Raw genomic sequence first — 21,623 nt, 5'->3', positions numbered from 1 at the left:
GGGCTCTTCCTTAGCTACTAAAGATCAGGAGCTGATTAATTTGCTCCTTCACTATACAGCAGATTAGCTTCAAGATCCATCCCTTGGCACTGGATGACCCATGGAAACCTCCCCATCCCTGCTAATGGTCCCTTTATTCGAGGCCCAAACTGGAAAGAAAAGGAAAAGCCCCACCTGTTCCAATATCGCTCTGCCCCAGACAAGGAATCTCCATGATTAGCGTAACAACATAGAAGGAATGCCTGAGACGCAGCGCCCCTTATTACCTGATCTTCACCCAGTCTTTGATCATTTCGCTTGACATTAAGTTTTCCAGGTAGTCTCCATACAAAACGCCAGGGTGTTGGTCACTCATTTTCGGAGGAAGATGCTCAAGTAATCCAACTGGGATGTACCTGCCCAAATGAAGAAAAGAGAGAGAAGGGAAAAATGTATCATGGGGCTTTTTTGGCATGATTTGTTCAGAGGGGGGTTGCCTGCCTTCCTCTGAGGCTGAGAGAGTGGGCATGTGAATGCTGGCCTCCCAGAGTCCTAGCCCAATGTTCAAACCACTCCTCCATTCTGGAGAGTTCAGATATCGAGGTTCTATTTAGCCAAAGCAAACTGGGGCCAGCCTTGGTTACTCTGTGAGGGAGCTTAGCAGGAGGCCCAAAAGAAGTCCAAAAGGATCTGCTAACCTGCAGAGAAACGGAAGCCAATTCAACATGTAATGTCTTGTCTTCTCCACACCAATCTTGTCCGATCCCCAGTACTCCAGGCCAAAGTCCGTAAAGTCTTTGAGCATGTCCAGCCGTTCCCGCGCGGAGATGTCCCAGTGCCGCCGCTCTTTGATTTCAGTGAAGATCCAAGGCTTGATGAGAGCCGCCCTGTAGTCAGGAATAAGAATCCCAAAACACCATTTTGGAAATGGGCACATGCATGCTTCCGAAGGTTTCACATGCATGCCACTGCCTTTGTAGGCCTGCCCGAAAACGTAGATCTGCTGGAGGGTAGCTCCCTTGCATTCCACTAGCACAACAGAGGCGTTTACACAGGACAGGGCCTTTCTCAAGGTGTGGCACCTCATCAGTGGACTGCCTTCTCCCTGAAGGTCCAACTAACAACAATGTTAAGAGCACCATCTGTGACAAGTTAAAAAAATGATCGCCTGCCAAAATAAAAAAAATCTTTGCCCGTCGGTGGGAGGAGGAAGCAGAAAAAGCCAATTGGACTTCTTGCAAGAGTCCCACAGCCTAGAACAGGCTCTGTCTTCACCAAACATATATGTGATGACAGTAAGACCAAGAGGAAGTCCTTACCTGGAGAATCAGCAAGCATCTTAAAAAATTAAGAATAATGTAGTATAACACAGAGCAGAGTCTGCCTGGAAGGGCCTAATTATGCAAAATAAACAGTGTTGTTCTCCACTGGGATACCTTTCCCCACCTACTCATTAAATGGTACTTTCTTTTTCAGTATCTGCAGAAGAAGCAGCAACACTTGCCTAGCAATTGCAATCCCTGAAACGCCAGTCTCCATGGCTCGAGTGGCATCTTCGAAAGAGAAAATATCCCCATTTCCTGGGTCAGAAAAAAGGGAAGAAAGCAAGGATCAGCAGAAAATGCTAACATTTTCCGTTGTGAAAAGCTCATTGAAGCAGAATGAAACAGAATCATATTCTCTGCTTCCTTTCTAACAAACACCCCGCACACTACTTGCAAGGCTATTCGTCCAATTTTCCTTTGGGACCTCAGCCTCCTCTACAGACAGGACCTCTTTCTTTTTAAATATATGTATTTAAAAAGTAAAATTTTAACCTAGGATACATGAAACAGGCCAGAGCTATTGAGAATTCCTTGGCCTCCACTGGGAACTAGGATCAAAACAGACAAATCAAAGCTTAGGTGATGGAGACAGCAGGCAGATGTTAAGAGCAAAGCCGCAGAAAAACATATGCCCATAAAGCTGACAATCCACCAGAGTGGGAAAAGCAGCACAGGGAGAGCTTGGAGGACATCTCTGAGGCAGGAAGCTTCTGAATGGAGCCACCATTGGTGTGATCTCCAAGGGCCAGGCACAGCTTCATCCAGCCTTGGACTCAGTGACTGGTGGCAGGCCTTCCCCCCATATTCCAACTGCCAATGCTTTGGCCTCTGAGGGAAGAAGAACATCAAAGCACAGCTCCATCATGCCTTGGTCCAACCAATCTAGAGAAATGAAGAAAAAGTGATACAAAAACTACCTACCGAAAAGAGGCATCGGGGCAGCGACTTTGGCACATTCTCCTATGTATTCCCAGTCTGCCAAGTTTTGGTGCATCTCCTCTCTTGACCGGCCATGGAGCTAAGAGGGCCAGAGGACTGGAATTATTCTCATACAGTAGATCCATAAAAGAACCTGCACTTTTGACTTAACAGGCTATATTGTATTACAGTTGAAGCTGATTTAACAGCACATAACAAGAATATCTTCACCCAAAGGAGGCTCAAGGAAGGAGACAGGATGGCTACTGTACCGTGACCATAGAGGCTCCCCAGTCCCGGAGTTTGGGAATCAAGGTATGAGCTATCCGGCATTTCTTTGCAATACCAGTCCTGATCTTCGCTGTCACGGGAACACTCAAAACCTGGCAACAAAAGAGGAAAATGATGCAGTGTGAAGCATGAGGCAGGAACCAGTTCGCTGCTTCAAGAAAGACTTGAGCCTGTTTTCTCCCCACCTCACAAACTTCTCAAAGAGCTGAGGAATAAAAATGAGCCCCATTTTCAGGGATCCCTGACTTTTAGTGAAAGGAGAAGGAAAGGGTCAATACCGTGCACCATCCCTATGGCTCTTGCCTCAGCCTTGTCCTTTTTCATATTTATTTTATTTCTTAAAATATTTCTGTACCACCCTCTAGGTAAAGATCTGACCATGCTGGCTCTGTCTAAGAACTTCTTTCCAAGAGCCCTGGTGGTGCAGTGTTTAAATGCAAATACTGCAGCCACAATGTTGTAAGTTTGATCCCTGGGCTCAAAGGTTGACTCAGCTTTCCATCCTTTCATAGGTTTCATAAATAACTGTTTTCATGTGGTAATGAATTAATGAATGTAGGCACCCAGCAAGCCTCCAAGGGGAAAGTGTTCCCTGTCTGGGGTGCCACAGCAGAGAAGGGTCTGCTCCCTCCTCTTCTGACAGCTACTGCCCTGATGAATGGGCCACAGAGGCGGAAATAAGTGCAGGCAACGTAAAGGCTGATAGAATGTGCAAATTAAATTAAGAGAGGTTTCTGCCAGTATGCGAACTCATCCTAACTTACGTAGTCCATGCCGCGGACGATCTGTTCAAACTCAACAAGATGGTTCATTAAGACACAGCCTCCCCGCTGAAAAACAAAAATGACACAGCTGATACATGCTTTGAAAGAACATGAGTGCTTTCTCACTGTAGCATGGGAGAGCAATTCTAACAGAAGCCCGAGGGCAACAGCCACTGGAAAAATTGCGTGAGAAGTCTACCGTGGCAAAACTGAACACAATGAGGTTTAATTCCAATTGAGGGGTAGTCTGACTGCATGCCAACTAGGGTTTTGGTGATCCTACATACCCAGGCCAATGTGATTCCATGCAAAACAAAAGCTGAGGTTTACAAAGTGGTGGGTTTGTTTTGATATTCAGAAAATGAAGAGGCTTAATTTTGATTGATGGTTGTTTCACTGACTTTAAAACACAGAGACAAGAGCTGGAGTACCCCAAAACAAGTGGACAGGAAGAATACTTGGGAACATAGCAGAGGAAGAAAGGAGATATGGTTTTGTTTGATCTTCTGCCAGAACTATACTACTGACTTTCAGTTTTCATTAGAATTTCAGAGCACAGGGAGGGTGGTCACATTTTCTAATATGCCCTTTCACCTTCATTAAGCCTTTCGCATGTCAGGTGTCTACAAAAAATTACCTTCCCGGTGTTTCATAGGTCATAACAGCCTTATCAGCACATGCTGGTGTCCAGTAGTAAAAAATCAATGTTGGTAGATTAAAACTGTATCAGGAGTAATTAGGGTACTTACATACTCAGCGTTAATGTCTACAAAATCCACTTCGGCCGTCTCGTTGAGCAGCTCTGCATAATTGACCATTTGTTTGGGAGTTGTTCCTTGCAGCTGCAGAGTAGGAAGATGACACTGAAAAGAAGCCTCAATGGCAAACTCACAAAGACACATCATGCACACCTGGAGGTGTCACAAGGAACAAAGACAAGCCTAAGAAGTCTGCTTTTCCTACTTTTCTGTCCATTCAGGCAACCCACTTACCTCCCAGGTTGACGAGTAGCTCAAAAACTCTGGATTGGCTGATCGGACCCCCAAAAAGGAATGGGGTTGTATGTTCTATTGACAGGGGTTTAACAAGCAAATCAAAGGAAGTCACAGTCCCACTCTGTTCTGCTTCAGTCAGACTTCACCTGGAATCCTGCATCCAGATTATGAAGGATATTGACAAACCAAGAATAATATCAAGAATCAGACCTCTAAGAGGAGGATGACACAAGATCTCTTGCATTATTGTGTCCTCGTGGGAAAACATGTACAAATATCCCTGAAGTTCCCTCAAATGCCACTGTCTTCTTCTGCAGTCCCTCTCAAAATGGCAACAGGAAGTCACTTCCTGTCACCATTCTGAGAAGGACTGCAGAGGGGAAAAAACGGTATCAGGGCTTAGCTGTGGGGTGAGCATGGCTGCTTGAGCTACCTGGATGCCAAAGAGATCCTCTGTTTCATGGCGGTGGAGAGACGATGTGATACCTGGCAGCTCATTCTGGGACAATGCACAAGTAAACATCTCTCCACAGGTGATGTCCGCTCCGAACCGCTTGCATATCCTCCGGAAGGGGAGGGAGCCACACTGAAATCCAAGAAAGGGACAGGATCAGGTGTGGTACCTGACTTGAGTGGATTCCACCACCAGAGTAAATGGAAAAAGGTGGTACAGGTTGAGTCTTTCTTATCTGGAATTCCTATTGCTCTGGCCTCTGAGGGGGAGAAGAGCAGCCAGACAAAGCTTCATCATGCCTTAGTCTCTGCAGCTGGTGAGACTCCTTCCCTCCATGTTCTAATGGCCATTTCTATGGCCTCTGAGGGAGAGAAGAACAGCAAGGCACAGCATAATCGTGCAATGGTCCCTGTAGCTAGTGACAGGCCCTCCTTCCATATTCCAACTGCCATAGGGAAAGAACAATAATCCAGGTGACTGGCTTTGCTCCCCTTTTAGTTTTTAAGAAAGATTTTCAACACTTGTCCAATGCTCTCCCCCTCCCCTTTATTCCCCAATGGCCCTGTTCAGGTTTAATTTCTGTCAGCACTCATGCTTGCAATTGGGAGCAAGCTGAATCCCAACCGGCATTCTGAGTGACAAGGGCAACTATCCTTCCAAACCTCTGTTGCTCTCTCCCTCCATCACTCTGGTTTCCCAACCTACCTTCTGTGAACAGCTGGATTCCAATTCTGTTATTTATTATATTTATTTATAAATATATTTATTTATAATTTATAAAATTCCCTTAGAGCAAGCAGAACACTGACTTACGTTGGATAATGATGACAAATACAGCTTGCCCTGGAAATCCAGCTGTGAAAGACAAGGAGACAAAAGACAGAAAAAAAGAAAGGGTGGAATGAGGCATTGGAAGCAAATTGAACTTGGTGTCCCTAAAGTTAAACAACATAAATTCCAGAAAGAAACAGGTTTCTGACCCAAGGGACAAAGGTTCAATGTGGCACTTCTGTGTCTCACCTGTGCCTGGGATCAGGTCCCAGACAGAGGAGAAAGTGGTTGGTTGAGAAACAAGCTCTCCAACTTAAGATAAAATGACCTGCTCTGTTTCCCAGTCCATGTACCTTTCTTTTCTCACACGGCCTCAGCCTTATGAGGTCCTCGTCTGTCAGGACACCAACTGTTTTGAGAGTTGTGGTCCCAGTTGTTTTGGTGGTGGCAGCCTTCATTGCCTTACTGGCCTTCTTGAGGCAGAAAAGGTAGTCACTGGACTTTCTAAAGAAAAAATTCTTCAACATCAAGGAGCCGGATCCCTTATTCACCAGCATATTCCTCACTGTTGACTTCCCCTTCCACTCTTGCCATAGCTCTTCATTGACCACGTTCTGGTAGCCTTCTCCTAAGTGGGCTCCGGCAAACCGACAGGTAACCCAATACCGGCACTTGCCGAACCGTGAGAAGAGGATGCAGCTGTCTCCGAGGTCCGGAGGCTTTGTGGCCATGTAACTCTCAATGTCACGTGGGAAACCTCCCTCTGGGCCTGGCATACACTCTTCTCCCTTCAACATGAGAAAAATTTGGTATGAAAAGATGGTGGTGCTATGAAGGCTCATCCTTCCGTCTCACCGCTACTATGAAATATGGAGATCTCCCCATCCCACTGCAATAGAATCAAATGTGGAGAATGTCTAGATGCCGTCATAGTTCCCTTTTAAGGTTTTATTTGTCTAATCCCGCCACTGGACACTGCCACCCTTAAATAAGGGTTGCCATCACAGGCACCGTGGATCTGAGTTCAAGCATTCCAGTGACCCTTACCTACCTTTCCCTGAAGCACAAGGGAGTAATAAAAAAAAACAGTTTATTGAACAGAAGTGCAACGTGTTGAAGCTTACTTATTTAATACATGTGGATGTGGGTGAATAAACTGAATATACTAAATTTTGCTCCCACAAAAAGGGGTTGGAAGCCGCACACCTCCCACGCCCTTTCCTCATTCTTTAGGGGGTTTTGTTGCATTGATGACATAAGAATAATGCTTCATGTCTTTTGAGTTTTGCTACTCTAGCTATTCTTTTGTAGCAGCTCTGGGAAACCTTTTAGAAGGATCATCCCTCAGTATCCGCGGACTTGCCACCTGCGGATTCAAGCATCTATGGACAGCAAGACTGTGTTGTCCCAGTGGCAGCACATTAGGGACAGCCCTTGTTGTCCTATGGTGGCATATGCATGCGGCTGTGCCACCATTAGATTCCCTTGTCCCCAATGGTGGTGCAGCTGCATGCACACACTGCCACAGGACAATGGAGGCTGTCACTAATAGTGGTGTAGCCACGTACCATTGGGGACTACGCAGCTTTGAGCATCTGCAGTCCCCCAGAACAGATCCCCTCCAGATACTCTTCTGCACAAACTTTACCATGATTGTTCTGAAGCACAGGATATCCTCCTTCTGTACGATATTGAAGTTTTCTCCAAACCTAGCCTCGGTTCCTTGCTAATTTCCAGCAAGCTTCCTTTCGCGGCGACTTCTTCCGACTTTCACAGCTTGGCAGGAAGTTCACCCAGCTCGATGGGACTGAAATTGGACATATTCCATTGTTGGTCACTGTTTTCTGGTAGAAAGACAGAAGGTTGGGAGTTGGAGGAATGGCTCATATGAGGTACTGTAGCTGCCAAATATAATGTTACCAAAGTGGACACCCAGAACCACCTCCAAGCACTGCCAACTGGGTTTGCCAGTTATTGGTAGAATCATGGAGTTGGAAGAGACCACAAGGACCATCCAGTCCAACCCCCTGCCATGCAGGAAATCTCAATCAAAGGCGGGGTACAAACCACCGCTTTGCGGCGCTTCCCCGCCGCCGCCATTTGCTCCGTGCGGGAGCCGCAGCAGCCAAACCGCGCGACTCCCGCGCGGAGCAAAAAAGAAGCTCCATTTCGGAGCTTCTTCTTGCGGCGCCTCTATGACGTCGCGAGGCGCCTGGCGCGGACTTGCGACATCATAGGCGCCGCGACACGTCTGGACGCTATGCGTCCAGTACGTAAAGATGGCGGCGCCCATGTAGAAGGTGCGCCGCCATCTTGTACGTATAGGATACGTACTAGGGTTAGGGGGGTGCGGAAGCACCGCCCCTTCCTAACCCTAGTACGTATCCTATACGTACTATATGGCGGTGTGTATCCCGCCAAAGCATCCCCAACAGATAGCCATCCAGCCTCTAAAGATGGGGATATCCACCACACTTCAAGGGAGTGTCTTCTATAGTCGAACAGTCCTTACTGTCAGGAAGGTCCTCCTAATGTTGTGGTGGAATCTCTTTTCCCATAGCTTGCATCCATTGTTCTATGTCCTGTTCTCTGGAGCAACAGAAAATAAGCTTACTCTGTCCTCAATGTGACACTCCTTTAAGTACTGTATTTAAACAGGGCTATCATATCACCTCTTAACCTTCTCTTCTCCAGGCTAAACATCCCCAGCTTCCTAAGTCATTCCTCATAGGACATGGTTTCCAGACCCTTCACCATTTTAGTCGCCCTCCTTTGGACACATGGCTCCAGTTTCTCTATGTCCTTTTTGAATTGCAGTGCCCAGAACTGGACACAATATTCCAGGTGGGGCCTGACCAAAGCAGAATAGAGTGGCACTATTTCTTCCCTTAATCTAAACCCTATGCTTTTATTGTTGCAGCCTAAAATTGCATTGGCCTGCTTACAAAAAAAAGAGAGAGCTTCTCTATTAAATTACAAGTTGGCATTACTTCTTTGAACTGTATGATTGTCAACCAAACGGAGCAGAGCCTGAACTGATACAAATACACCACAAGGTGCTAAGATAACATCAATGAACGCTTGTCTTTCATTTCTTTCTTCACTTCTTGACCATTTATGCTCATATTTGGCTATTTATTTCATTCATTTTCCATACACACACTCACAGTTTCCCCCCCTAAAAACTTTTCTCCTCCCAGATTTAGAATTCATTAAGCAAAACAAACCTTGTCAGTTGTGATTTTATTTGATACAGGTTAACAGACATGGTTTTAAAAGGAGGTGAGATAGGGAACAATTTTGGGAAGGAGAAAAAGAAGGAATCCACATGTACTCTGCTTTGTTGTCTGGACTGGAAGGAAACCTACTGAAGGGCAGCCTGGCAGTAACTTAAAGTATAATTATGATTATTTTAACTGCTTTTCAACTAACCCTTGGTTTAAAAAAAGTAACACAACTTGTTTTGCTTTTGCAGGTTGAGACTCCCTTATCTGAAAGGTGTTTTGGGTTTGGGGTATATAGATATGGATTGTACTCCAAAATCCTAGTTTGGAAAAATGACTACAATCTGATTCCTGACCTTCCCACCCCCTATATATATATATATTCTTGGGGGATTCTGGGAGTTTTAGTACAAAAGTTACCAAGTTCTGTTCAGTTGAGATTGGCTCCTTGGACTACAACTCCCAGCATCCCCCAGGAAGCATGGCCACAGATGATGGGAGCTGTAGTCCAACCCAAAAAGTAACTTCCCTAGTTTTTAAAGCGCCTAGAGTGGGGTCTTCCCCATACTCACTGGGCTACTTTGGGGATCCCTCCAGAAGCCTCCACTTCCGGGGGTAAAAGTCGCCTTCCTCCCCAACTTCCTTCCCCATTTCGCCTTCTAAACTACAAGGACTACGATCATAGACAACATTCGCCTAGAGAGGCTCCGCTAAGCTTAAACCGGAAGTACCTCTACCGTTTATTTACTCGCGGGGGGCATAGAGATTCAAAGGCTAGAACGCCCCTTTCGCTTCCTTTCCCCCTTTATTTAGGTCACTCTAGCTATTTTTCTGTGGTCTCTGAGGAGAGGCACGGCTTGGGAGAGGGGCGTGGCTTAGGTGGGCGTGGCTTAACCAACGGCTACTTTTTTAAAAAGAGGCGGGAAAGCCCACTTTTTTTATTTGGTCAGTTTTATCTTGAGTCCTGACAGGATTCAGGGCTAGTTTTGTGAGACCAATAATGAGGGAAGGAAGTGCAAAATAAGAATAAGAATAAGAAAAGCCAGTTTATTTAAAAAAATACTATTATCATTATTTATTTGTTTATTTATAGGATTTCTATCCTGCCTTTCTCCCAAGGTGGGGTTCAAGGCGGTTTACCATACTTTTAAAAAGTGTTAAAACTAAAACATTCATATTGGCCACACAGCCACTTATTGCAGTGTTTGGGAAGCAATTTGTTATTCTTGTACCAGCCTCCCATTTGGAAAGCACCTTGCTCTGCAGGCTGTGGATGATGGGAGTTACTACCCAGCACATTTAGGCTGCATCCACACTGGAGAAATAACCCCGTTTGGCACCACTTTAACTCTTTCTGGCTCAAGGCTATGGAATTCTGGGAGTTGGAGTTTGCTGTGGGGCCCCACAACAAACCCCAACTCCCAGAATTCCATAGCAAAGAGTCAGACAAAGTTAAAGCGGTGTCAAACCGAATTATTTCTCCAGTGTGGATACAGACCAAGAAAACCTTGTCAGATTTTGGCCTTAGGGTCGCCATAAATCGGAAACGACTTGAAGGCATGCATCAGAGTAAATAATTTCTGCCAAGTGAACTTATGTTTCAGTGGTGACTAAAAATCCCCTTCCATTGCATTGTCTGTGGGACTAGCATTGGACTTTGTTGCGTGAACGAAACCTGTGGCCACTGTATTTTCATGTTCAAAAACCCTCTCACAATTAGATGTTGTCGACAGAAGAGGGCGGCAGATGGCCTTGTGTCCATTTGCTTTATGTTTTCTGGAAAACACAGTTACTTTCATGCATGGCCTTGGCTAATTATGTGGCCATGGACAAGGGAAAAAGATGCGTGAGGAGAAGTGCTGAGGTGGGCCTCCATGTTCTCTTCCATCCCTGTTACATTCCTCTGAATGCCATTGCCACAGGAGGAGAAGAGGAATACAGCTGGCCCTCCGTATCTATGGATTATGTAGCCACAGATTTTAGCATCCATGGCTTGAAAATACTCAAAAGAAATATGAATTCCAAATAGCAAACCTTGATATTGCCATTTTAGATAAGGGGGACCATTTTACTAGGCCATTATATTTATGGGACTCGAGTGTCCACAGATTTTGGTATCCACAGGAGGTCCTGAAACCAAAGCCCAGCAGATACCAAGAGCCCACTGTAATAACAACAACAACAACAACAATAATATCTCATTGTATCTAATAGGATGTGAGCATTCATGGATTTTGGTATCAAGGGGGGTCCTGGAATCAAACCCCAGCAGATACCAAGAACCCGCTGTAGTAGTAGTAGTAGTAGTAGTAATATCCCATTGTATATAAGGCATTTTGGGATCCATAGAAGGTCCTGGAACAAAGTCCCCTGGACACCAAGGGCCCACTGTAATACTAATACTAATACTATTAATAATAACAATACGCCGTACTGTATAATGGGACTTGAGCATCCATGGATTTTGGGATTCATGGGGAGTCCAAACTCCTTTTGCATTTTGAACTCAGTTTGCTGCAACAGAGGTCCAAAACTGCAGAAATAATCCAGTATGAGACCGCTTTAAGTGCCCTGGTTCAGTGCTAGGGAATCTGGGAACTGTAGTTTGTTGCGGCACCAGAGTGCTCTGACAGAGAAGGCTAGATGCCTCACAAAACTACAGTTCCCAGAATTCCCTAGCATTGAGCCAGGACAGTTAAAGTGGTCTCAAACTGGATTATCTCTGCAGTGTATTCTGAAAGAACTGAAAGAGCTGAGGAGAAAGAGAAAGAATGTGGGAGGAGGAGAGAGAGACTGGGCCATTTTAAAAGCATGACAGAGGATTAATTGCTTTTGGGCCAACTGGAGGGTATGCTCACCCAAAACCAGGATTGTTTGGCCATATTTTGGGTGAAAAGGCCCCAAATCTCTGGGAAATAGGGATAGCTGGAGCAGACCTGCAGGAAAACTAAGCCTAAGACAGGATGTAATTTTGTAAATAGACAAACTTTGTAATTTAAAGTAACAAACATTCCTCCACCTTTGTTTTTTCCTTGTCATTCAGAAATCTATAAGGGTTTGGAGCTAGCTGTGTATACATACAATGCAAGACAGGAATGTTGTGAATGTGAATTCCAGGCTAGATTTAAGGCACAAATACTGATTTATCTCTTGTCTATTGTCTCCAGGTTTCCGGCACTTTCTGAAGTGAATCAGCTCATCCAGGACCACCGGTCTCTGCCACCTTCACTGGATATCATTTTGAGGCTCAGGAATAAAAAATGAATTATTGCACTCATTAGAGGTAGGCTTTTTCTTTTTTTTTCTTTTCCCTATACTCTTGGGCTGCATCCACACTGGAGACATAACCCAGTTTGGCACTGCTTTAACTGCCCTGGCTGTGGAATTCTGGGAATTGGAGTTTGTTGTGGGCCCAGAGCGGAGCGGAATTTAAACAAACATACAGTGTTTTTCTGTTGTTGTTATGTGACTTCAAGTTGTTTCTTTCAGTATTCTTAAAGCTCTTCAAGTGTCACAAAGGGTATTTTTGCTTCAACACAGAGAGACCCCACTATAGTTATTATTAAGCTTTATTTATATAGCGCTGTAAATTTACACAACGCTGTACATACAATTAAAATAGATAAAATAAGCCCGCCTATGGCATACATTCTATGAAAATAATTAAATATAATACATATTAATACGTGTTAACATTCAAACAGTAAAATGTACCAGATAACAAATTAAAATAACATTAGATAACAAGCATGTAACGTCTGGAGTCTTCCCTAGCCTATGGCTGCATCTGCACTGCAGAAATAATGTAGTTCTACACCACTTTCATTCAATGCTATGGAATTCTAGAATTTGTATCCCCCCCGCAGATATTGAGCCTTTCCTGTCAGAGAGCTCTGGGGCCACAACAAGCTACAAATTCCAGGATTCCACAGAATGGAGCCATAGCAGTTAAAGTGGTGTCAAACTGCATTATATCTTCAGTGCGAATGCAATCACAGAGTGCTTCCTTTCCTAGCTCTTCTTCTCCTGCTTTCCTAGAAATGCTCTGAAGGACTTTCCCCTCTCGATGACTGGCTTTTATCTCGTTCATTTGTACACTGTCAGTTCCAGCCTTTTGGTTGTTTTCCCACACATCCCCTGTCCACCGCCACCAAGTGTTTACAGCATTAAAAGCCTGTTTCTGCTCACTGCTTCCTCTTACTTTAACTGCCTTGGCTTTCATTGATCTTCCCTTGGCTTGGACACATTTGGCACAGATTGTGGCCACGCAAATTCCCAGTTGCTTCGTCCACAGCTCTCCCCATCCTCCTGAACTTCACATCCTTGGACCCTGTCTTCTAACATATTGACTTCCCAAGGCAGATATTGAGAAATCAGAGAGAAGGTCCCACATAACAGAGTCAAGGAATTGTTCACTGAGCTCGGTCTTATCTACACTGACCGGCAGCAGATCGCCAGCCCTACCTAGAGAGACTGAATCCAGACCACAGACCTTTGCAGTATTGTTTGTGTTGTGTGCCATCAAATAGCATGGGGTTTTCTTGGCAAGTTCTTTCAGAGGAGAAACCACTGCCTCTGAGGGTGAGAGAATGTGACTTGCCCAAGATCGCCCAGTAGGTTTCATGGCTCAGCAGGGATTTGAACCTGGTCTTCAACACTCAAACCACATTTGTTGTTGTTTGCCTTCAAGTTGTTTCTGACTCATGGCAACCCTAAGGTGACCCTATCATGGCGATATTTGTTCAGAGGGGGTTTGCCTTTGCCTTCCTCTGAGGCTGAGAGAGTGAGACTTGACCAATGTCACCCAGAGGGTTTCATGGCTGAGCTGGGAATTGAGTGGGGGGGACACACTTTTTACCCTCCTTGTTTTTTATAGCATGCAAAAAGGGAACAGAGGGTGAGTAGGTTGAAAAGATACCAAGCCCTTATTTGCTGCTAGCCCACCAAAGAGAGGCTGCCGGTGACACGCAGCCCTGATAGGAAGGACTTTAAAAGCTGACAACACCTACTTGGCCCCTACATGCTCTCCAGCCATCCATCCTTATTTTTTTCTTCCCTGCATTGGGCGATAACTCCTCCAAATGTCTGATTTAAGCTGGTCAGAGCAGCAGTGATATCCTGCTTCCCTCTTGGCCTCCCATCCTGGCTCTAGCTATTTTGCCTATCGTTCTGCCACCTTGTAAATGTCATCAGCTCCCTTGTCCAAGATTTGCGTGTACTTTCACTGTTTCATTGGCTCTCTCGCTCTGTGTTGGTGTATGTGTTTTAACTTCCCAAAATAGGCCTTCCAGCTTCAACATCCAAGATAGATGTGCCCAATTCCAATCTGTGTTGGAATGCAGCAAAGGAATCTTCTTCTGCCATGCCAACTGCAATGTGATTGTTGCACAGGGACACAGACCAAATTTGGGGCACCCTTCTTCACAATGGTGCCCTTGAGCGGCCTCAGGCAACAATTAATATCATCCCCACATACCATCCAGCTGCCCCAATTTTTCAGGGATGGTCCTGATCAATCCTCTGCCTTCCCACATTTTCAGCTGCTTTTAAAATGTCCTGGTTTCTCTCTCCAGGATTACGATCTTAGTATATTTTTAGGAGAAGGGCCATCATTCAGTAGTAGTGATTCCTTACTGTTCAACATTTCACAGATGAAAACCGAGACACATGTGGCCAAGCAACATCAGAATGTGGTCAAGATGGCAAAATGAGGAGGAACAGTCAAGAGAGGAGAGATTGCAGCAGTTTTCTTTTGCTTGAAGGACAAGATGCCATCTCTTTTCGGCTGAACTGAGTGCATATTCCTTTTGCATTTTGAGCTAGGCCAAAGTGGGGATGTGTGAAAAAGAAAGAAACTGGGATGTTTTGAAAGCAGCAGAAAATGTGGGATGAAAGAGGGTTAATCAGGATTGCATAATTTCAGATGGGTACAGTTGGCTGCGAAGTGGTTCTGCTTAGCATACTGCTGGTCCTGAGCTCTTTCAATGGCATCTTTAGCTACTACAGTCAGTCCTCTGTGTCCACAGATTCATCTACAGATTCAACCATCCACTGCTTGAAAATATTCACACACACACACATTCCAAAGAGCAAATCTTGATTTTGCCATTTCATATAAGGGACACCATTTTAATATGCCATTGTACATCATGGCACTTGAGCACTGGCATATTTTGGTATCAAGAGGAACTTGGAACCAAACCCCAGCAGATACCAGGGGATATAAAGACCCTTCACTACTAAATTCTGGCCCTCCCCCTAAAAATAACAAGATCCTAGTCCTCATGGTTCTCAATAAAAGGTTGTTTTAAACAAGAACATGGGAAACTACCCACGGAGAGCTGCCACTAATCTGTACAGAGCTAGCTGGACCAGTAGCCTGAATCAGCAGAGTTTACGCTTTCATATTAATGGGTTGCCAAGATGTACAGTCCCAACATTTTCTCCCAGGAGCAGAACCGGGCCTCTCACTGGTCTGGAGTAATTGCTCCTTGGCAAGGCAAGCAAGAAAGCTTGGCTCAATGAATATGGCCTCAGACTGGTTAATGGATTGTTCCTTTCAAGGCTGAGATTAGATTCCTCTTTCTGGATTAGAAAAGCAAGGGAAAAAGCCTTTTAGCGCACAGAAGGCCCACATCAGTTTTGACTCAGGGTCATTGGTGGCTGGAGACAGCTGGGAAAGGTCTGCTTTATCTCGTCCTGGTCTTTTTGTGGTGGAGAGGAACAGGAAAACAGGCAGGGCACTTGAGAATCAAAGGCAGTCCATTCATCAGCAGTTGTCTCCCTTGGAGTGGAGAGAAGAAACCTAGGAGGAAGCCAAGTGACCCATAAAGAGGGTGGGGGTCAAAGATTTCCATTAGGTACTCCCAGATGGTTTTATCTCAGATTTCTTGTCTCTCTCGATCCAGACTCTGCACAGCTGGCGAATGGAAAAAAGTCCGGTTTGGGGCAGGGAGTGTTTCTCCTTACGTGACCTCCAAGGGCTTATGGTGTCAAGGTGGTGACGGGAAAAGTCCAGATTTGGAAGCGGGAGGTAAGCATTCCTTCCCCCTTCATCAAAGTGTCTCTCTGTGTGGTCTTCAGACACATGCACCCCTTCAGCGCCCATGTTTGACACAAAGGTTAATGAGGAAATGTCAGCAGAACAGCAGGAAAGCGATACCTGTTAAATGGAGAGAAGAGGAGAGGGCAAATACAAGGATCAAGGGAACTGGTTTGTTTGGATAAGAATGGCAGACAATTTAGAAAGCATTTGGAGGTCTCAGCTGTTGACGCAGCCCTTTGGTACCACCATGAGTTGCTGAGAGAGGGGATCACCTGGTTAATCCACTTTAAAAAATGGGCCCTCAATGATACTAAAAGGATCTGACTCAAACATGGGAAAGCCTGATGCCAGAATGTCTACTTTTGTCTAAGTAACAAGGGACCATTTTAATCAAAGGACATCAGGGATCTTTGTTACTTTCCCAGCAGGTTGTGGATTCCAAGTTATCTTTAAGTGTACCTGGTTTCTTGTAAATTTGAAAGTTCTTAAACTATGGCCTGGAGAAGGATATTCTCAGATTTGTTGTTCTGTGCCACCAAGTCATTTCTGGTTTATGGCAACCCTAAGGAGAACCTCTCATGTGCAGGATTTGTTCCCCGTTGTCTTCCTCTGAGGCTGAGAAAATGGTCACTCAGTGGGTTTCCACGGACCAAATTCAAAATCATAGTCCAATAATCAAACCACTAAACCATCCTGGCTCTTTCTTTTGGGGCAGGGGAAGTATGATTTTATAAAATTATTAAAGTATTTATTATTGTCACAAAATGGTATATAAGGTATATTAAAACTGTGCTTTAAAGCCAGGCTGGACAGGGAGTTCAAGGAACTGTACTCATACACATAAAAGGAACTTTTCCAAGGTCTGACCCAACAAACAATCTGTCTAATATGAGCAGTGATGTGCAGAACAGGTAATTTTGACTGAAATTAAACAGCAGTGAGATGAAAAACAGGCACTAAGGTTTTATAGTGAGATGCAATGGAAAGAAATGGCAAGAAAAGCAGATTTAGGTTAAACGTTAAGGAGAAGTTTCCTTGCAATAAGAGGTCTTTGCCAGTGGAACAGACTTCCTCAGGAGGTGGAGGACCTATCATTCATTGGAGAGACTCAGTGGGAAATTAGAGAGCCATTTTTCAGGGATGTGGAAGACATAAAATTCCTGCATTGAGATTTGGACTAAATGACCTCTGAGACCCTCCCAGTGCAGTCATTCTATGGTGTTTTTTAAACAGCCCCTGAAGGTATATATTTCTATCTTTTTAATGCTGAAAAAACAACTCAGCCAAGAAAAACTTTGATGGCCCAGCGAATAATCTGTAAACGCATGGCGTCACGCTGTCTGCCTGGCACTCTCCACCAACGGTGTAGGTGACACGCTCTCTGAAAATATATGTGTGATTCTCAATCCACTCTGGCTGCCATTTTGCTGGGGGTGGAAGCAGGGGGAAGAACATGACATCATGTAAGAGAGTTAATGAGACAGGTTTGCAAACATTTCCATTCCGTCGTGGGTTAAGACGTTGGATTCTTATTATTTCATAACAGACAGTGAAATAATGTGAGGTGTTGATGGCAGGGTGTGGTGAGAAAAATTCTTACATCAGGGTTTTTTTGGGGAGTGGGATCGGGAATAAGGGTTAACATGTCTATAGTGAGGGCCAAACTGACTGTTCATCATCTGATCTTCCGGGGTTTAAAATTTTAATTTAAAGGCAGTTGCCGATCTCTCCATTTGGATGCATTCTTCCCCACATTGTGGCACAGTGGTTAGAGAGTTGAAAATCTAGATTCGTCTCCCTGTAACTTGCTCAGATTTTCTCAGGATGTATCCATACTGTACAATTATAACAATTTGATACCATTTTAACTCCCACAGTTCCATCCAATGGAATCTTGGTATCTGTAGCTTGTTGAAGGACCTCTCCACCAGAAAGTGTTAGTCCAACTTTGGCCCAGCCACAGTTCCCAAGGTACTCCAGGTGTCTTTCTAGATAACAGAATTTCAACCATTTTAATCTTCAGTCCTGCTCTCTTCAGGTTAACTTGGTGCCTTCTAAGTAGCTCACAAAACTACAAATCCCAGGATTCCACAGGGTGGAGCCATGCCAATGAAAGTGGTATCAGGCCACTATAACTGTGCAGTGCAGATATCAGTGCCTGATAAGGTCTTGAAGAGAGGAGCCTCACTAGATTGCTTTGGATTTGCTAGAAGAAAAATTGGGGTAGAAAAGTGACAAATAATAGCTGTGGGGAGAGGCCTCATCCACCCTGTCCCCCTCCTATTCATGTTGTACCTTAAAATATTCATGTACCCCACACCCCCAACTCTCTTTCTTGGAACTCAGTGGGCAGATTCGATGCGCAAATGACTACACCCATTTTGAATCCGGAAATGGGCAAGTTGCCTCATCTCCTAATCTTGGTACAGTTCTTTCTTTCTTTTTTTATCTACGCCCCCAGAATGCCCCAGCCAGCATGGCCCCTGGTCAAAGTCAACTGAATCCCTTCCACTTTCCCAGTCCAACACAGCTGTCCACCTTGGCGGCACCCATGGAAAGACCAGAGTAGCTGGAAAAATTAAGAACAGGAGAAGCCAAACCTCCTTGTCTCCTTTGCTGGGTCGTCACATGATCATGTCTTCCATAGTTGCTCTGTTGTTGGAACCAGAGGCTCTTGCTACGGCATTGTAAATCTTCATCATTTGGTCGCTTATCTGTCTGGGACTGAACTAGTGTGGATGTCTTCTTCTAGCAAATCTGCTTTCTCCTTAGCTCCCGGTGCAGGAGTTGGGCAAAGTTTCCTGCCATAGAATCATAGCATTGGAAGGCCATTTTCTTTGCAACCATGAGAAATCCTCGTACATTTAACAGTTTTCCTAATTTAGTTAGAGGCTGTCCATGGACCACTGACACAACGCAGAGTGCTCTTTTCTGCTTGACATATGCATATTGCTTAAAGGAGCGCTTCCCTCCATTTTGTCTAGATGTCAAACTGGAATGTGCGGACCCTTGAATTGGGGGGGGGGGCAGGACACCTAGCCCCCTAAGATTTGGCTGGGGGTGCTGAACTTCCCCTGAGAAAATTCAGCAAAATTAGACCACCAAGATCCCTAGGTAGTTGAGCCAACTTTGGAATTATCCATCAAAAGTCTGCTCAATGGCCATTATTTTGCTGTTGCTTTCATGAGATGCTACTGTAATTAGTTGGATAATGATGGAGATTGTTCTAATGCAACATTGTTGAGTTTTCATTGTTTTGTAAAACCTTGTCATTGTTTCCGAATGGCAAGTCTATCGTAGGGTTTTCTTGGCCCCTTTGTCCAGAGGAGCTTTGCTTTTCCCTTCCTCTGAGGCTGAGAAAATAGGATTTACCCATGGATCCCCAGTGGGTTTCCATGTCTGAGCAGGGATTCGAAACCTAGTCTTCCGGAGTCCTAGTCCAGCACTACACTATGACACCACGCTAGCTCTCTAAAAACCTGTAAGTAGTCATAATTAACACTAAGTGGCCTGCCAATGTTGAGCCTGCCTCCCAAAAAACAGCTTGACAATAGAAGCAGCTTCCCAAACCTCCCTCATGTTCGTCGATGCAGACGTTGAAACCTTTTCTGTGATCTGTTAGGGTAGCTTCCGCCAACCTGGCATCCTTCAGACATGATGGATTGCAGCTTCCATCAACCCCATCCAGCATAGCCAGTGGTCAAGAAACCTGGGCATTTTAGACTGAAATATTTGAAGGATAGTAGGCTGTCTTGGGCCTTTTCGTATCCTCTGAACTTGCTTGGGACAGAAGAGGAGGAGGAATCGAGGATGACGTGACAAAGCAGGCGAATCACGCCATTTGCAAACTCCTGAGTCCTGACATCTGCGATGCACATGGAGTGGGTGACTGGGTGGGAGAACCCAACCCAAGCTGAAGTTTGGGCAGCATGTGTTTTGGAGGGATCCCAGCCTTTTGGGGCTAGAAGCAGTAATGTTGCTGTGTTTTGTGTCGCTCCTAGCGTGTTAGCCACAGCTGAAGAAACTGTGAAACCCAGACAATCAGCTGCTAATCCACAAGAAATGTAGCCCTTGGGGGTCAGACTCAGATGGTAATGGAGTGAGAGGTTCAGACAGCTTTTCCTTACTCCCACTGCGACAAATTTCTGGAGGAGGCGTTTACAAGGTCTGTTGGTTTATGAGGAGAGCAGGTTTGGTGGTTTCTTTTCCAAGTCTCCTTATGTACAAATGTATAACTTCAGCAAGAACAGAACAAGACAATAAAAGCAGTTTAGATCAATCCCAGTGGCAACTAGGGCTGCCAGTTCAGGATCATACCAGGCCCTGAGGTTTTAGGGATGACAACTGTTCATTTCATTAAGTGTTATACATTAGATACCAATCATGGTTGCTATCAGTTTGTCATTCAGACAGAGAGAGAGAGAGAACATATCTTCATGTCTGGAAATTAAGAGATCTTGGCTAAAGGGGTTACTCCCAGATGAAAGTGAAATGTGGAGACTTCTTTCTCAGAAAGATGGGGTAAGGAGCCTTTAGTCGAACCCATTTGCTTCTAGCCAGAAGGTGAATGCAGAGGAGAGCGGAAGGTGAACCCTGGCTACACGACAACTGGGATAGAAGGAGGAAGATATCTAAGTATCTTGCCTTGGAGGCTCTTTGCAAGTTGCAGCAACAAACCTATGAAGCCCAGTCTTTCCCTCTTACCTAGAGCTGAGCCTATCAAAACTGGAGAAATTGCACCTGTGTCCCCTGCCTGCAGATGGCCCATGAAAACTGGAGCCTCAGAGCTAGACCCTGTGATAAGGCAACTCCTGGGGGCGTGCATGGTGGTCCCCCATGGCTACACAGAAGCTGGAGAAAGGGCGACCTGCTGGTCCCAAGGTTCTTGTTTTCTTCCCCACGTCTTCACCCACTCTTCTCCAGAAATGTCTGCTCTGTTCTGGTTTCTTTCTCTCTGGCCTCAGATTCGGCCTATTATGAAAAAATAAACACACCATTATAGCTACTCCATGGCCGCACCACTGGCAGCTGGCTTTCATCTGTGAAATCTAAACAGTGGCTGGAGCATCAAGGCATGAATATACCAGGACTTATTTTGAGAATCTATATTCCATGCCAAGGATCAGACGGATGGCATCCAAGTCCAAATTAAGGTGTTGATGTATAAAACTGCTAGATCTGCCCCATTTCTTTGCAGGATGCAAACATCATACCTGCTGACATTTCACAGATGGCAAACTGGCATACATGTGGCCAACCATCAGCTGCCCAATGTGGTCAAACACCCCACCGCATCCTATTCTCAGCTGCCTTTAAAGTGTCCTGGCATCCCTCTTCTCCTCTCACTTTCCCCTTTGGTCCTCAGCTTACTTCAGTTGCTGCAAAGTGAATTCACATTCATTTAATTCAGCAAGGGAGAGAGGAGAGAACAGAGGAAGAATCAGGTCCTTCTCAGTCGGCTCAAGCAAAAGCAAACTGCTGCATCCTCTCCTAGGTTGTGTCACTTATCATCTTGAACACAATCCAGTGTCACTTGGCTACATGCCTTCTTCTATAAAATGTGGGAAAGCTTAAGAGTATCTTCCTTTCTCATATTCACCTTCCCAGGAATGTAAAGCCTATTTTTTTATGCCCACTGAATGCATCTTTTCTAGTCAGGTGTTGCACACCTTTCTTGAAGATCTCTCTCTTAAAAACAACAAGAAGAGATAAGCACTGGGGTCCTCCTTGAAAGTCTTCTTCTATTTTTGTCGCATGGTGCTTCTTGTGTATAGCTGTTGCAAAGAAGGACAAACTACTAGGACCTTTTGGATCATTCCACTGAGATTTCCCTGGAAAAGGAAAACTACAATTTTAA

At 45.0% G+C, this 21,623-nt stretch overlaps 2 protein-coding genes across 6 annotated transcripts in view; one reads left to right on the top strand and one right to left on the bottom strand.

The window, feature by feature from the left end:
- The window catches only part of LOC121937069 (tRNA-dihydrouridine(47) synthase [NAD(P)(+)]-like), a 10,890-nt gene extending 1,446 nt beyond the window's left edge, over positions 1 to 9,444 (bottom strand). Inside the window, exons 1-12 of one of the 4 annotated variants that reach the window (XM_042479939.1) lie at positions 9,294 to 9,444; positions 7,146 to 7,341; positions 5,851 to 6,288; positions 5,540 to 5,581; positions 4,706 to 4,858; positions 4,027 to 4,119; positions 3,278 to 3,343; positions 2,495 to 2,605; positions 2,226 to 2,322; positions 1,484 to 1,559; positions 678 to 866; positions 267 to 395 (exon numbers count right to left, since the gene is read on the bottom strand). In XM_042479939.1, coding sequence (XP_042335873.1) covers positions 267 to 395; positions 678 to 866; positions 1,484 to 1,559; positions 2,226 to 2,322; positions 2,495 to 2,605; positions 3,278 to 3,343; positions 4,027 to 4,119; positions 4,706 to 4,858; positions 5,540 to 5,581; positions 5,851 to 6,288; positions 7,146 to 7,148 — 1,397 coding nt within the window. In that variant the 5' untranslated portion in view covers positions 7,149 to 7,341; positions 9,294 to 9,444. The remainder of the gene's footprint in view (positions 1 to 266; positions 396 to 677; positions 867 to 1,483; positions 1,560 to 2,225; positions 2,323 to 2,494; positions 2,606 to 3,277; positions 3,344 to 4,026; positions 4,120 to 4,705; positions 4,859 to 5,539; positions 5,582 to 5,850; positions 6,289 to 7,145; positions 7,342 to 9,293) is intronic. The other 3 variants (XM_042479941.1, XM_042479940.1, XM_042479942.1) reach the window with 3 other exon arrangements.
- Positions 9,445 to 11,455: 2,011 nt separating this feature from the next.
- The window catches only part of NRTN (neurturin), a 58,745-nt gene continuing 48,577 nt past the window's right edge, over positions 11,456 to 21,623 (top strand). For both annotated transcript variants that reach the window (XM_042479989.1, XM_042479988.1), the window contains exons 1-3: positions 11,456 to 11,569; positions 11,889 to 12,004; positions 15,630 to 15,754. The gene's annotated coding sequence lies outside the window, so the exon portion shown is untranslated. The remainder of the gene's footprint in view (positions 11,570 to 11,888; positions 12,005 to 15,629; positions 15,755 to 21,623) is intronic.

This window comes from Sceloporus undulatus, chromosome 7 (genome assembly GCF_019175285.1).
Source record: "Sceloporus undulatus isolate JIND9_A2432 ecotype Alabama chromosome 7, SceUnd_v1.1, whole genome shotgun sequence".
Taxonomy (NCBI): domain Eukaryota; kingdom Metazoa; phylum Chordata; class Lepidosauria; order Squamata; family Phrynosomatidae; genus Sceloporus; species Sceloporus undulatus.
Note: the sequence above shows the minus strand (reverse complement) of the source record. Positions and strands in the feature narration are given on the sequence as shown.